Raw genomic sequence first — 13,363 nt, 5'->3', positions numbered from 1 at the left:
AGCCCTGCTCGTGGGCTGTCAGACCCCGGGCGAGGCCGGTGGGGGCCCATCCGGCTCCGTCACTCACGCAGGAGCAGCAGAGGAAGACCATGCAGAAGGACTCCATGATGCCGGCGATCCCCACCACCCAGGTGAGGCGCAGGAAGAGGATGACCCCAAAGATGTTCTGGAGGCAGGGCAGGTAGACGCCCATGAAGGTGCCCATCCGCGGGGCCTGCCAAGGGAACGGGCAGCTGTCAGGGCTCTCGGACCGGCCACAGAGGAGCAAGGGGTCCTGCTCCTCCTGCAGTGTGGCCAGGGACCCCTGGGTGAAACTGCCCCCCCGGCAGGGGCCGGGGGATCCAGCCACCCCCAAGGCAGCCCATGGCCCAGCACTGAACAGGCAGGGGCTGGGAGAAGCGGCCGTGTCCCTCCCATGTGCCTCACCTGCACTGGCTTCTTTTTGCCCCCATCATTGTTCTCGGCCTCCTCGTGCTCCCGGCTGCCCTGTGGCAGGTTGGTGTAGTTGGCCAGCCCGCTCAACAGGGACGAGACCATGGGGCTGGTGTCCATCTCCTCCTGCAGAGAGCAGAGCCCCAAGCCGTAAGGACAGCCCCTCGGGCCACCCGCCAGCCCCAGGACCTGGGGACCTCACCAGATGCCAGCCCACTGCCCACCCTGCTGGCCATGACTGCGGCAGCCGGGGTACCCCAGCCCGGGGCTCCGGCATGTCCCAGTGCCCAGGGCACGGGTCGGGGTGCTGTGGGATGGCTGCACAGCTTGGCTCCCTCCCCAGGGACCCTCCCTGCCCCGCTGCCCACATGCCCTACCTCGAAGAGGGCCATGTTCTTGCCGTCGTACTCCTTGCCCTTCTCCAGGTCCGTGCTGTTGATGAAGGGGCTGCTCTCCTTGGGATTGCCATCACCTACAAAGACACTGCTGGGTCAGCCAGGCAGCTGCGGCCCCGGGCCTGCAGCCCCCGCACACCTCCAGCTCCCACGGGAGGGCTGCCGGGGCCGCGGGCACCACGCTCACACCCGATCCCAGCACGGGCGACGGCAGCCGCTGCATCCCAGCCGCCAGCATCGCCTCTCGCACCACGCGCAGGCAGGGGCTGCCCGTCCCTGGGAGCCATGCACTGCCCTGCCCAGCGTGCGGACCCACCGGAGCGCGTCCATGCAGCGAGGTGAGCGGCGTGGATCCAGGGGAAACCCTCCCGGCGGGATGGCTGGCAGCCATGACTCACGGCACGGGGCACCCGCGGGTGAGCGCGCCGGGGCTGCCCGCAGCGCTGCGTCTGCAGGGGCAGGATCCGGCTGGCTGCTCGGCACTCCACTCTGGAGCGGAACGGTCCCGGCACGGTGCCTGGGAGCGGGGCGAGCGGGCGGATGTCTGGTCCTGCTCCCCAGCATGCACCACAGGAGCAGGGCCCCGACCGCACCGGCTGCGCCGCAGGGCAGGAAAGCGTCCAGCGGTGCCACGACTGAGGGCAGCTGCTCCCGCTCTGCCCAGGGCAGCGCAGCCGCCCACAGCGGTGCAGAGCCCCTGGAGCAGCTGGGACAAGGCTGCGGCTGCTCGCTGCATTAACGACCTCGAGCAGAAGAAACCCGGAGTCGGCTTAATAGCAAGGAAAACAGCCGAGCTGCAGAGCAGCAGAAATAAATCAGGCTGGAAATGGAGCAGCAGCGAGGACGGTGCTGCAGGAGCAGAGCAGCCCTGAGCAGAGGCCGGGGGGGGTGGGACATGATGCAGGGGCAGCACAGGGCCGAAGACGCGGTGCTGGGCAGAGCGGCTCAGCAGGCGACAGCCCCCCTGGCATAGGGAAATTCAGGCAGCTGGGCCCGGCCCCTGCCTGGGGTGGGTGGAGAGGGGCCCCCCCACCAGGCACCCCTCCCTACTGCCATGGCCCTGCAGCCGCTGGCAGCAGCAGCACCGCAGGACAGGCTGCCTGCACCGGCAGGGTTACAGATCTGCTCTGCACACCCAAGCCCAGGGCAAGAGCTGTCCCCACCATCAGCCTCCAGCATGGAGGTCCCATGGTCCGGGGCGACGCGGGCACCCGCACACCACAGCGGCCCCGGGACAGACCCCGCGACCGTTTGGAGCAGCCCGGTCCTTTGAAGACCGCCCGCCTGCTGCCAGTTGACTCATGTTCGGGATCCTGGGAGCCGCTCTGGCTGCGCGCGGCAGTGATTCACCACCCGCCATCGTCCGGCAGACGCGTGCTCCCGGCCGGCCGGGAGGTGAAGCCCCGAGTGCCGCAGGTGACGCTGACCCATGGGCTGGCCCCCCACCTCGCACCAGTCCCTGGGCTCCTCTGGCATGGGGCAGGGGGGCGGCAGCGTCCCCAACAGCGCAGCCAAACCGCGGGGCAGAGCCCGCAGCCCTCTCCCGCGCAGAGGAGGCCGCGGTGGCAGCACTGGGACATCCCGGCCCACGGTCCCAGTCCGGAGCCCCCTCGGACGCAGGCCTGGCGCCGCGTGCCGCAGCGCCGACACGTGCCCTGCCCCGTGTCCCCCACCGAAGGGTGCGCTGGGGGGTCTCAGCATGGACCCAGCGCGCCCCTGGCTCTGGGTCCGGTCTAAAGCGCCACACCCAGCCCTCGCTGGGTAGGAGCGGGGGTGCGGGCTGGCACCCACCCACACCGGCTCCTGGGAGCGCGCGGACGCGAGGGGTCCGCCACGCCGCGGGGGATGCCCTCCAGGCCAGCCGCGGGGCCCGTCCCCGGCGCGGGGGCCTGCGGGTGCAGGGCCGGGGGTGTCCGGAGCCCCCTCCCGGGGCCGAGCGGGGGCACGGGGGCGGGGGCAGCCTGGCGGGGGGGCCGTGCTCGCAGCCTGGTACCCGGCCGACAACATCACCGCGCTGGTTTCCATGGCAACGCCGAGCCACGGCCGCCTCGGCTCCCGCTCTTATGTAACGGCGCAGGCGGCCGGACGCCGGCCCCGCACGACACCCGCGCCCCGGCCCACCCGCGCCCCGGCCCCGCGGGACCGGTGCCGGCATCACCCCGTCTGCCCACGCTCCGCCCCGCCGGCACCGCATCAGCACCCCGCACCTTGCAGTCCCCCCGGCACCGCAGGGACCGCGGCCCCGGGAGCACCGGGCACCGGGAGCGGCCCCGGGCGGGCGGGAGGTGGGGACGCGGGGCCGCGACGCCGCACAGCTCGGGCGTCCCGGGCACGGCTGGGGGACCCCCGGGAGCAGCCGGCCGCGGGGTCCCGGCGCCGGCGCGCTCCCCGCTGCTGCCGGAGACCATTTTGCCGCAGAGGGGCTGGTGCAGCCGCTCCCCGGCAGCTGCCGCGGGACCCCCCCGTCCCGCACCGCCCCGTCCCGGCCCTGCCCAGCAGCACCGAGCGGGTGGCACCTCCCGGCCCCGCGGGACCCCGCCAAGTGCCCCCAGCCCCGGGGGAGCGGCCCCGGGGCCGGGCAGTGCCGAGGGCGGGCGGAGCGGCGGCGGGCGCCGAGCCGAGCCGAGCCGTGCCAGGCTTCGATCCGGGCGTCCAGCCGCAGCCCTCCCCGGGGATCGCTCAGCCTGAATCGGCCTTTTAATCTGCGGCGGCGGCTGGCAGGGCCCGCGGCGGAGCGCTGGCAGCGACCGCAGCCCCGCGGTGGGCTACGCGCCCGCCCCGCCCGCCCAGGGCATCCCAGAGCCGACCCCGCTGCCTGCCCCGGGGGTTCCCCAGCGCCGAGGGGCCGTCCCGGCACCCCCAGGGGCTCGCCCGCCCCACAGGGCAGCGCCCGGGCGGCAGCACCGGCCACAATGCGATCTCCTAATGGCGTTTTACTCGGCCCCAAATTGGGTTGGAGGCACCATGTCCCTCGCCCCAAACCCTCCCTAATCGCTTCAGACGGCGCAGGGCACGGAGCACTGCCGGGGGGGGGGCCCCGGCACCCAAACCCTCCGGGCTAACGAACCAGAGCTGCTGCCGGGGCTGCCGCCGGCTCCTGCCCGGCCCCCTGCGCACCCCACCGGGGCCGGCTCCCTCCCGGCCACCGCGCACGGCAAGCCCTGGCCAGGGACACCGGGCACCGGGGCTGCGGCGCCGGCTGGGAGGAGCCTTGGGCAAGGGGGGATGCAGCGGGGGCAGCCCCTTCCCCTCCGTCTGTGCTCGCGCAGCACCCCAGGGCTCACTGGGTGCTGGCACAGGGGTGCTGACAGCTCAGGGACCCTTCCGTGCCGCCCTCCTTGCCCCAGCCCCGGGGCAGCAGCAGTGCAGCGCTGCTGACAGCGCCCGGGGACGCCTTGGGGCTCCCCGGGAGGTGCACAGGGCACCTTGACTTTTGCCAGAGCGTTCGACGGCACTGGCTGGCAAGCAGCATCCTCTCCCCGCTCCCCGGGGCTCTGCCTGCAGCTGGCAGCAAGGGGCACCCCAGGGTGACCCCAGCAGCCCAGCAAGCACACGGGTGAGCACGTGGCCCTTGCCGATGTCGCCGGCTGCAGCCGTTTTGCAGGAGTTGCTGGCTGGGGAGGCCACGGTACTGTTCCATCACCCCTGACCATCAAGGGGACTTGGCCGCACATCCACTGGCCGGGCCCTGGGATGCTGGCTTGGAGCTGCCTAAGGCAGATGGGGATGGCCAAGGGGCCCTCATGGCAGCTGGCACCTCTGCTCCCTCCCAGGCTTCCTTCTCCCTAAGCAAGGGTATCTGCCAGCTGCCCCAGGGCAGGGCAACCCTCAGAGAGGCCACAGAGCCCCATGGGCCCCGCCAAGGCAGAGACCACCGGCGGCTGGAGCAGCGCTGGTTCATGCTGGCGGCGTGCACAGGAGTGCTGGCTCCCGGCAGCAGCGCGGCAGTGGGGTGGTGTGGGGGGGTGGGATGCTCCCCCCGCCCCAGGGCTGCACTTTGCCCCTCCAGCTGACAGGCACATGAAGTGGCCTTTTGGGCTGGCTTCTTTCACTGTGTGACCCAAATTGGACCAACTGCTACTTCAGACCTATCCTCTTCCTTCCTAAACCCAGGATTATCCTCCCTTTGATCAGCCGGCCCTGCAGGCGCAGGATTTCAGCACAGGCGCTTTGGCTGGCTGCATTTAAACAGCTTCCAAGAGTCTGCCACAGCCTGAGCCCTGTCTTGGAAATGGCCGTGGACACAAAGCAAAGCCTCCTGGCCCCGGGTCTCCCCTCCAGGCTGGAGCGCCGGCACGGAACCCTGCAGCGGGGCTGCGTCTGACATTCCCACACCCCAAACAGAGCGGTGCAAGCTGCCAGCCAGGACACTGCAGGCAGCAGCCCTGCCTGCTCCCCCACTCCCCACCACCTCCCCAGAGGGTCTGCCACTGGCCCAGCCCTCACCGGGCTGCCAGGCCTGGAGCCCTTCCAGCCCTTGTCATGAGGCCCTTACAGGCTGCCCAGCGCGGGGACCGGAGTGGGGACGGCACTCGGCCTTTCCGACGGGAACGGCCTAAGGGGCACCCAGGGCTTCAGGCCCTGCTGGGCACAGCAAGTGGCCGGCCAGCGCAGGCACCGCCAGGATGCACGGGGACGATCCCCCCCGGCACTGCAGCAGCTCTGCCATCCCGCGGAGCACCCATGGTCCCGGCAGAGTCCATGCACGGAGCTCAGCGTGACTGTCGGTGGCGGGGGCAATCTGAGCCCACCGCAGCCATCACCTTTGGCACAGATGCGGGGGCTCTGCCGTGCCCCTGCCCACATGTGCTGCCCTGCTCATCGATACCCCCCAGGCCCCCAGCTGCCAGCCCACAGGGCAGCACCTTGCCAGGCCCAGCTCCAGGGACAGTCTGCCTGGTCCATCTGTAGTGGCACGGCGTCCAGCCCTCGTGCCAGACCCCAGCAAGGCAGAGCGCCTGCCGCCACGCCACCGGCACTGCTGTGATGGAAACGCAGCGAGTGGGACAGATCCTGCTGCTGCAGAGGGCAAGCGGAGGGCGAGAGCTCAGCGAAGGGCACGGCCGGGGGCAGCGCGCCTCCCCCCAGCCCGGCAAGGTGCCCCCAGAAGATTCCTGCCAGCCCTGACCTTGAGTGGAGCTGAGAATAAACAAGCAAATAAACAGGCTCAGGTCGGCGGAACAGAGCGAACAGCAAAAGTCTCGTCGTGGCTGTGCCCAGACCCTCACTTCAGGCAGCTGGGGGCTTCCGCAGCGACTGCCAGAGCCGGCTGTGCCCCCCCGGCTGGGGCTTTCAACAGACCCCGCAAAGCGATTTGGTGGGGGCTGGGGGGAGTCCGAGAGGCACTGCAGGTCCCCTCGGGCACATCGCTGCAACTCCCTGGCTCCAGCCCATCCCTGTGCCCGACAGAAACACCTGCAGCAGAGGGTGCCGTGCTGCCCAGCTGCCCGGGGCCGGGCCCGAGGACCCCCGCAGCAGCTCGGCCGTGGGCGGGTGCCCCCGGGAGAGCTCAGGCCAAGGCGCCAGCGGTCGGGTGGCCGCTGCCAGGGCCTGGCGGCCCCACCGCCCGCGGGGCTGCAGCCCCGGACACTCGCCCGCAGCTCGCAGCGGCCCTGCACTGCGCCGGGGCTGCAGCACGGCACGGCCGGGAGCGGGCCGGCAGGGCACGGCACGAGCTAGACCGAGGGGAGCAGCTCGGCTGGGGTCGGCTCGGCACGGCTCGGCTCGGTTCGGTTTGGCCCTGCCCGGCTCTGCACGGCCCAGCTCGGCTCGGCTCTGCAGAGCGCAGCGGCCCCGCGCCCAGCAGCCCCCCCCGCCCCGCCCGGGTCCCGGCGGCCGCTTCAGCACCGCGGACAGCGGCGGCGAACGGGGAAGGGGGGGAGGGCCCGGGGGCGGCGATGCGGGGGGGGCGGCGGGGAGGGAGGGGGGGGCGGCAGGGAAGGATGGGGGGCGGCAGCCGGAGATGGGGGGCGGCAGAAGGGAGGGCTGGGGGGGCGGCAGCGGGGTAGAGGAGGCGGTAGGGAGGGATGGAGAGGAGGTAGGGAGGGTGGGCGGCAGCCGGGGGGGGGGCGGTAGCGAGGGAAGGGGAGGAGGTAGTCGGGGGGGGGGGGCAGCCGGGCGCGGGGAGCCCTGCGGGGGTCGCGGGCAGGAGCGGGCCGGTCCGGGGGCTGCCCGGGAGCGGACAGGGGCCGGCGCCCGGCGGGACGGCCCGGAGCGCAGCCCGCACCCCGCCCGCGCGGAGGCTCCCCGGCAAGCCCCGCGCACGGCTCGGCCCCGCCGCGGTTCCCCGCAGCTGCCGCAGCGGCGGGAGCGGGGCCGGGGCTGCGCGGAGCCGCCCGACGCGGGGAGCCGCAGCCGCGGGAGCAGCCCCGCACCGCCCGCCGCAGCCCCGCGGGGCCGCGCAGCAAGAGCCGCCGTCGCGGCCGGTGCCGGTGCCTCCCGCCGAGCCCCGGCCCGCAGCCCTGCAGCGGCGGCCGCGCCGGGCTCCCCCGCTGCCGGTGCCCGGTGCCTGGTGCCCGGTGCCGGTCCCTCACCTTGGCTGGCGCCGCCGTCGCCGTCCTCGCAGTCGGCCAGGTTGTTCAGCATGGCGCCGGCTGCCCGCGCCCGCACGCTGCTGCCCGGGAGCTGCGAGCTCCGCAGCCAGACGCGTCCCCGCGCCGCCCCCCGCCGCCCCCCGCCGCCGGTGGGAGGGGGCTGCAGTGCGGAGGCGCCCGGGCCCTCGGCGCGCTGCTGCCGGCGGAGCGCAGCCCGGCCGCTCACTTCATCACGTATGCGGGAAGCATTGCCCCCGCCGCGGTGGGGAGGGGAGCAGCGGCGGGCAGGGCCGAGGCGGGGGAGGGCGCGGAGCGGAGCGCACGCCGCCTCCCGCCCGAGCAGCGCGGGGGGAGGAACTAGGGCACGCCAGCGCTGCGGGCCCCGCGCCCCGCACCGGCCCCCGCAGCGGGCACCCGGCGCGGGGCGTGCAGCGGGGCGGACCCTGCACGCTGAGGCCTGGGGTCAGGGCAAGCGCCTGCCGGGGCGGCCCCGGACCCTGCCCGCAGCGAGGCCAGCGGCGGGCCCCCCCCGGACTGGCAGCCCCCCGGGACTGGCAGCCCCCCGGGACGAGCAGCCCCCGCGACGCCGGGGACCCCTCTGCAGGCAGCAGGGCCCTGGCCGGGGTCGAAGCCCCCCCGCCCCAGCAGCGGGACTGGCCCGCGGCCACCATCACCCAAGGGCAACCCGGGGAGGGGTGGGGGGCGGCCGGACCCCCGAGCAGCGGGGGCAGGGCCCCTGCCGACCCCGCTCTGCCCGGCCGGGCTGCAGCAGCCCTGCGGAGCGGGGAACGCTGCCCGCAGAGGGGAGGGGGCTCGGGCTGACCCCCCCGCCCTCCCCGGGTCCCCAGGGGGGCCGGGGTCACACCGCGCCCAGGAATACCCCGGCACAGCCCCCTCCCAGAGCCGCAGCGCGGCAGGACCGGGGCTGACCCTGGAGAGGGGCTGCTCAGGGGCCGACCCCCCTGAGCCCCGCTGCCTCCGGCGGAGCCCCCGGCCCCCCCAGCCCCTTCCCCGGCACGGCCGCGGGGCTCAGGGCCGCCCTCGGGCTGGGGGCTGCTGACGGGACCCCGCGCTGACCCCGCAGGGCCGCTCGCAGCCCCCCCCCCAATCCGGGAGGATCGCGGAGCCGGAGCTGGCTGCAGCTCCCGGCGTCTCCTCCGAGCGGGCTGAGATCATGACAGCCCGCTGGCGTTAGTTACTTCTTGACGGCCGTAATTAATTGTTTACTTTCTCCTGGTACGGGGCCAGCTGCTCTGCAGCGCGCTGGCTCCCCGGCCCGCACCCCGCGGTGCGGGAGCGCCCGGGCCCCGCGTCAGGCCGCGCCGGCGGCCCCAGCTCCGGCCCCTGCCCGCCGCAGCCGGGACCCCCGCACCGGCACAGCCCCCGCAACACGGCAGGCCGCTGCCCCCCCCCCGCCCCCTGCCCGGGACCCCGCGCGCTGCCCGCACAGCCGGTGGGAGCTGCGGGCAGGAGGCGGCGGGCGGGGCCCGGGGGTCTGCAGAGCCCACCCGCGCGCGGAGGCCGTGGCGGGGGGCCGGGGGCCGCGCGGGGGGCTCTGCAGACCCCCCGGGCCGAGGGTGGGTTTGCGCGGGAGGCCGCGGCGCGTGGGCTCAGCAGAAGGGGGATTTTCCTGCTAAAACAGATGGGGGGGAGGGAGCACGTGAAAACGCGCTAATCCCTAATCCCGGGATTACGGCTCCATGTCAAGGGCCGGGATTTGCCGCCAGCGCAGGGGGGGCTACGCCAGCGGCTGCGTTTGCTTCGCCCACGCGCAGGGTCTCACCAGCATGGCGGGGGGAGAGGGGAGAGGGGGGGGCACATCGAGGGTCTCCCGGGGCAGAGCCAGGGGGCTCGACCCCCCCGCACAGCACCGGCCTGACCGCGGCCCGGCAGCGGGACGCCCTGGGGCCGGGGTACGCGCGGGGAGGGGGCGGCTGGGCACGGCTCGGGCAGCCCATGCGCAACCCCCGCTGCGGGCTGACGGGAAAGGGGTCTGGCGCGGGGGCTGCGGGCAGCGCGGGGGCACGGGCGGAGGGGCTGGGGTGGAGGGAGGCGGGCAGCCGTCCCCGGGCACGGGGGGGGATCAGCTGCGAGGGGCCCCTGAGCCCGGGTGCGGGCAGGGTCCTGCGTGAGGCCACGCACGGCAGCAGGGCCCCGCTTCGCTGCTGGATGCGGCACGGGAGTGACGCGGGCGAGCTGCGTGGTTCCTCTGCCAGGCCGGGGGGCTGGCACCGCACCGCTGGACCCCCCCCAACCCCCCAACGCCTCCGCACCCGCCCCCGGCGTGGAGACTGCTGCGCTGTGTGAGACCCCCAAGCGCCAGAGCCGAGCCGGGACGCGGAGCACCCCCGCAAACCGTCCTGAGCCACAGCAGACCCCACAGAACACCCCGAGTGCGTCCCAGCACCCCCTGTACCCACCGCGTGCGCAGAGCCCGGGCGGGGGTCTCGTCCCGGCGCACGGCCCTTCCCCTCCGTGTCACCGGCAGCGGTCAGACCCCCCGGGAGCGCGGCGGGGGCCGGCGGCGCTGGGACCCCCCCCGAGGGCATGGAGCGGGGCCTGCCCGACGGCAGACCCCGCGGCCCCGGCGCCGCAGGGCGCTCCCCGCAGCGGGGGGCTCGAGGGCACGGGGCCGGGAGAGACCCCCAGCAAGACGCAGGGGTGGGGGGAGCCCGCAGGCGGGAGGGTCGGGCACAGGAGCAGGCCCGGCCGAGGCACTGGGGTGTCCCGCGTCCCGCACGGCACCCCCTGGCCCCCTCGCAGCTCGTGCAAGCACACCCAGCCCCCGGCACCCCGCTGGAGCCCCCCGCGGTGGGGTCGGCGGCACGGAGAGGGCTCGGGCTGCCCCAGCCCCCTCCCCTCGGGAGCGGCCCCACGCGCCCCCGCCCGCGCAGCCACCCCGGCGCAGCCCCTTGGCACCTCCGAGAGCCCCCCGCCTCCCACGACCCTGCCCCGCGCGGCTCCGGGGGGGGGGAGCCGGGGGGCTGCGGCAGCGGGGGGCAGGGCACGCCGAGCCCCCCACCCGCGCAGCCCCCACAGAGCCTGCTCCTCGCACGCGCCCCCCTGCGCCCCGCGCCCGGGGCCTCGATGGGGGCTGCGGGGCCCCTGCCCCGCCCCCGCACTGCGGGCCCCCCAGGGCTGCGGCCCCGCGGCGGGGTGTCCCTGCGGGCAGCAGCCGCACGGCTGGGATGCAGCCAGGGCTGGTGGGAACCCCCGGGTGCCCACCCCCCGCCCCACACAGCCCTGGCCACGGCCCCACGGCCCTGCCCCCCCCCCGCGTATCTGAGAGAGCGGCTGGACCCCCCCCCCCCTCCCGCATCAGGAGCCGCCGGCAGGGATGACACCGGGCCCGGTTTCCATGGCAACGAGAGAGGCTCCTTAACCAGCAGGTTGCCATGGCGACTGCCGCCGAGCCCGGCTGCCTCGGGACACGGGGGGGCTCCGCGCCAGGGATGCCCCATGCCCCCCCCCCCCCCCCCCCGATCCAGGGCAGCTGCCCAACGGCCAGCGCCACGGGGGGGCCCAGCCCGGCACAGCTGGCTCCCGGGGGGGCCCACCCGATCCCCGGCCCCGCGGAGACTCGGCCGCCCACGCCGCGGGTGCGGGGGGAGATCCCGTGGGGGCGGCGAGGTGGGGCGGGGCCGGAGGGGCGGGGCCGGGAGGGGCGGGGCCGGGCCACACCCCCCGCCGCAGGTCGCCCCGTCCCGGCAGCGCCCCCTGGCGGCGGCGAGGCCGCCCGCAGCCCGGCAGCCCCCGCGGGCCCCGGACAGCCCCCGCGCCGCGCGCGGCCGCCCCGTCCCGACCCCCCCGGCCCCCGGCTGTGCTGCAGCAGCGACCCTCGCCCGGCCCCGCACCGGAAGTCCCTTCCCGCGGCCGCCCCGGCAGCCCCTACCCGGGGTCCGCCCCGGGCTGAACCCCCTCCCAGCGCCGGCAGCGCGGGGCCGCCCGCGGGTAGAGCCCCCCGGGAGGGACGGCAGCGGGGCGGCCCCGGGAGCGCGCAAGCAGCCGGGCGGGCGGCCCCCGGGCTGGGCGGGCGGGGAGCGAGGCCCCGCGGGGGCCCGGTGGTCCCGCAGCGCCGGGGCAGAGGGTCCCCACGCGGCCCCGGCACCGAGCGGCGCGGCCGGCTGCACCCCCACCCGCTCCCACGTCCCCGGGGCCTCCGCCAGCCCCCCCTGGGACGCTGCGCGGGACCCGGCGGCTCCGAGCACCCGGCGGGACCCGGTCCCTCCCGCAGCCCCCTCTCCCGCCCACCCCCGGGGTCCTCATCCACAGCGCTGGGGTCATGCAGCAACGCAGGGTGCGGATCGGGCGCCCGTGGGCCCTCCGCCACGCTGCCCCGACCCCTCGGCGCCCACCCCGCGGGGCCGCAGCCGACCCAGGCGAGGGGCCGGTCCCGGGCTGCCCGCGGCACGGCCAGGCCGCTGACTGTCCTCTGCGAGGGCGCAAGGTCACAGCTCAGCCGGGGAGCGACGCCGGCCCCGCACCCCCTGCCGCAGCCCCTGCGCTGTGCCCACCCCGGCTGCCCCCGGCCACGCTTGCCCCTCACGCGGCCCTCGAGCCGATAACCCGATCCTGGAGGGCTGCAGCCTCGGCCACGGCTCCGGCTCAGCACCGGCCGCTCTGCCGCCCGCGCAGCCTCAGGGCCAGGCCCAGCCACCCCGCGATGCTGTGGGGTCACAAGTGGCCCTGCGCCCACCAGTCCGGGCCCAGCCCTGTGACCCCCCGACACAGCCGGGGTCCTGGGCCAGGGGCCCGGATCCCACTGGTGGGGGCACAGCCCCAGCCCGGCCGCCGCGCGCTCGTCCGGCTGCTCGCTGCCTCCCACCAGTGCCCTTCGCCGAGGGCGCAAGGTCACCGCTCCGCACAGCGCGGGGCGGCCGTCGGCTGGGTTTCTGGGATCGATACGGCTCCGGTGACGGTGCAGCCGTGCCGCCATGTCCCCTGGGCATCGCGAGGTGACGGCCTGTCGGCCCCAGCGCCCATGCCCACTGCGGGCTGGTGGCCGCCACCGAGGGCTGGCTGCAGCCCACCCACGCCCCGACCCCGCAGCCCACCCTCCTCATCGTGGAGCCTCGCGCCCTGCAGCTGCCCCCTGGGTTCCGGCCGTGACCCCGGCTCGGTCCTGCTGCTGGTCCCACAGGAGCAGGGCCTCGCTCCAACAGACCCCCGGGACGGGGACGGGGCAGGGGAACTCCCCGAGGACCAGGGGTCCTGCTGGGTGGCCGAGCCCTGATCCCCGCTCCGGACCCCCCAGCCCCTGAGCCCCGCGCCAGCCCTGCTCTGGGGGTCGCCGCTGTCTCCGAGGGGCCCGGACAGCCGACCACCGGCCCGGGGCGGCTCTGCCCCTCCCCGCGGGGGCCTGACGGCCCGGCCCTGCCCCGCGGAGCCTCCCCACGGACCCTGCCCCGGGACCCCCTCCACGGACCCTGCCCTGCCCACGGACCCTGCTCTACCGGCTCTGCCCCACAGACCCCTCCCCACGGACCCTGCCCCGGGACCCCCCCCCACGGACCCTGCCCTGCCCACGGACCCTGCTCCACCGGCTCTGCCCCGGGACCCCCCCCCACGGACCCTGCCCCGCGGACCGTGTCCCACGGAGCCCCCCCGGCGCTCACCTCTGCCGTCGCGGCCGGCCGGGCCACCGCCCCCCCCGCCGTGGCCGGGCCCGCGGGTGGCCGTGGGGCCGTGTCGCGGCAGCGCGGTGACGGTGAACCGCCGGCTCATGGCCCCGCCGCCTCCACAAGTGGCTCCGGGCCCCGGCGGCCGCCAGCGCGGCCCCGCCGGGCGCTGACCGGGGTCCTAGTGCCCGCGGCACCGCCGCCGCAGGGCCGGCTCGGCTCGGAGCGGCTGGCACGGCCCGGCCCGGCCCGGCTCGGCTCGGCTCGGAGCGGCTGGCCCGGCTCGGCCCGGCTCGGCTGGACGGGACGGACCGCGGGTCGCTCCGCTCCGCCCCGCAGCCGCCGCCGCACGGGGGGTGCCGGGACCGGACCCCGACGGGACGCG

The 13,363-nt window shown here is 76.2% G+C and overlaps 1 protein-coding gene across 3 annotated transcripts in view; it reads right to left on the bottom strand.

Annotated features, from left to right (window-relative positions):
- Positions 1-13,084, bottom strand: part of SLC12A5 (solute carrier family 12 member 5) — a 30,433-nt gene extending 17,349 nt beyond the window's left edge. For 2 of the 3 annotated variants that reach the window (XM_075438293.1, XM_075438294.1), the window contains exons 1-4: positions 12,976-13,084; positions 810-904; positions 427-558; positions 68-214 (exon numbers count right to left, since the gene is read on the bottom strand). In XM_075438293.1, the coding sequence (XP_075294408.1) occupies positions 68-214; positions 427-558; positions 810-904; positions 12,976-13,084 (483 nt within the window). Of the gene's footprint in view, positions 1-67; positions 215-426; positions 559-809; positions 905-7,360; positions 7,511-12,975 lie in introns of those variants that run through there. The other variant, XM_075438295.1, reaches the window with a different exon arrangement.
- Between the last annotated feature and the right edge of the window lie 279 nt (positions 13,085-13,363).

The sequence above is a fragment of the Opisthocomus hoazin genome, chromosome 18, assembly GCF_030867145.1.
Source record: "Opisthocomus hoazin isolate bOpiHoa1 chromosome 18, bOpiHoa1.hap1, whole genome shotgun sequence".
NCBI lineage: Eukaryota > Metazoa > Chordata > Aves > Opisthocomiformes > Opisthocomidae > Opisthocomus > Opisthocomus hoazin.
The sequence above is the reverse complement of the archived record's forward strand: the minus strand, read 5'-3'. Positions and strand labels throughout refer to the sequence as shown.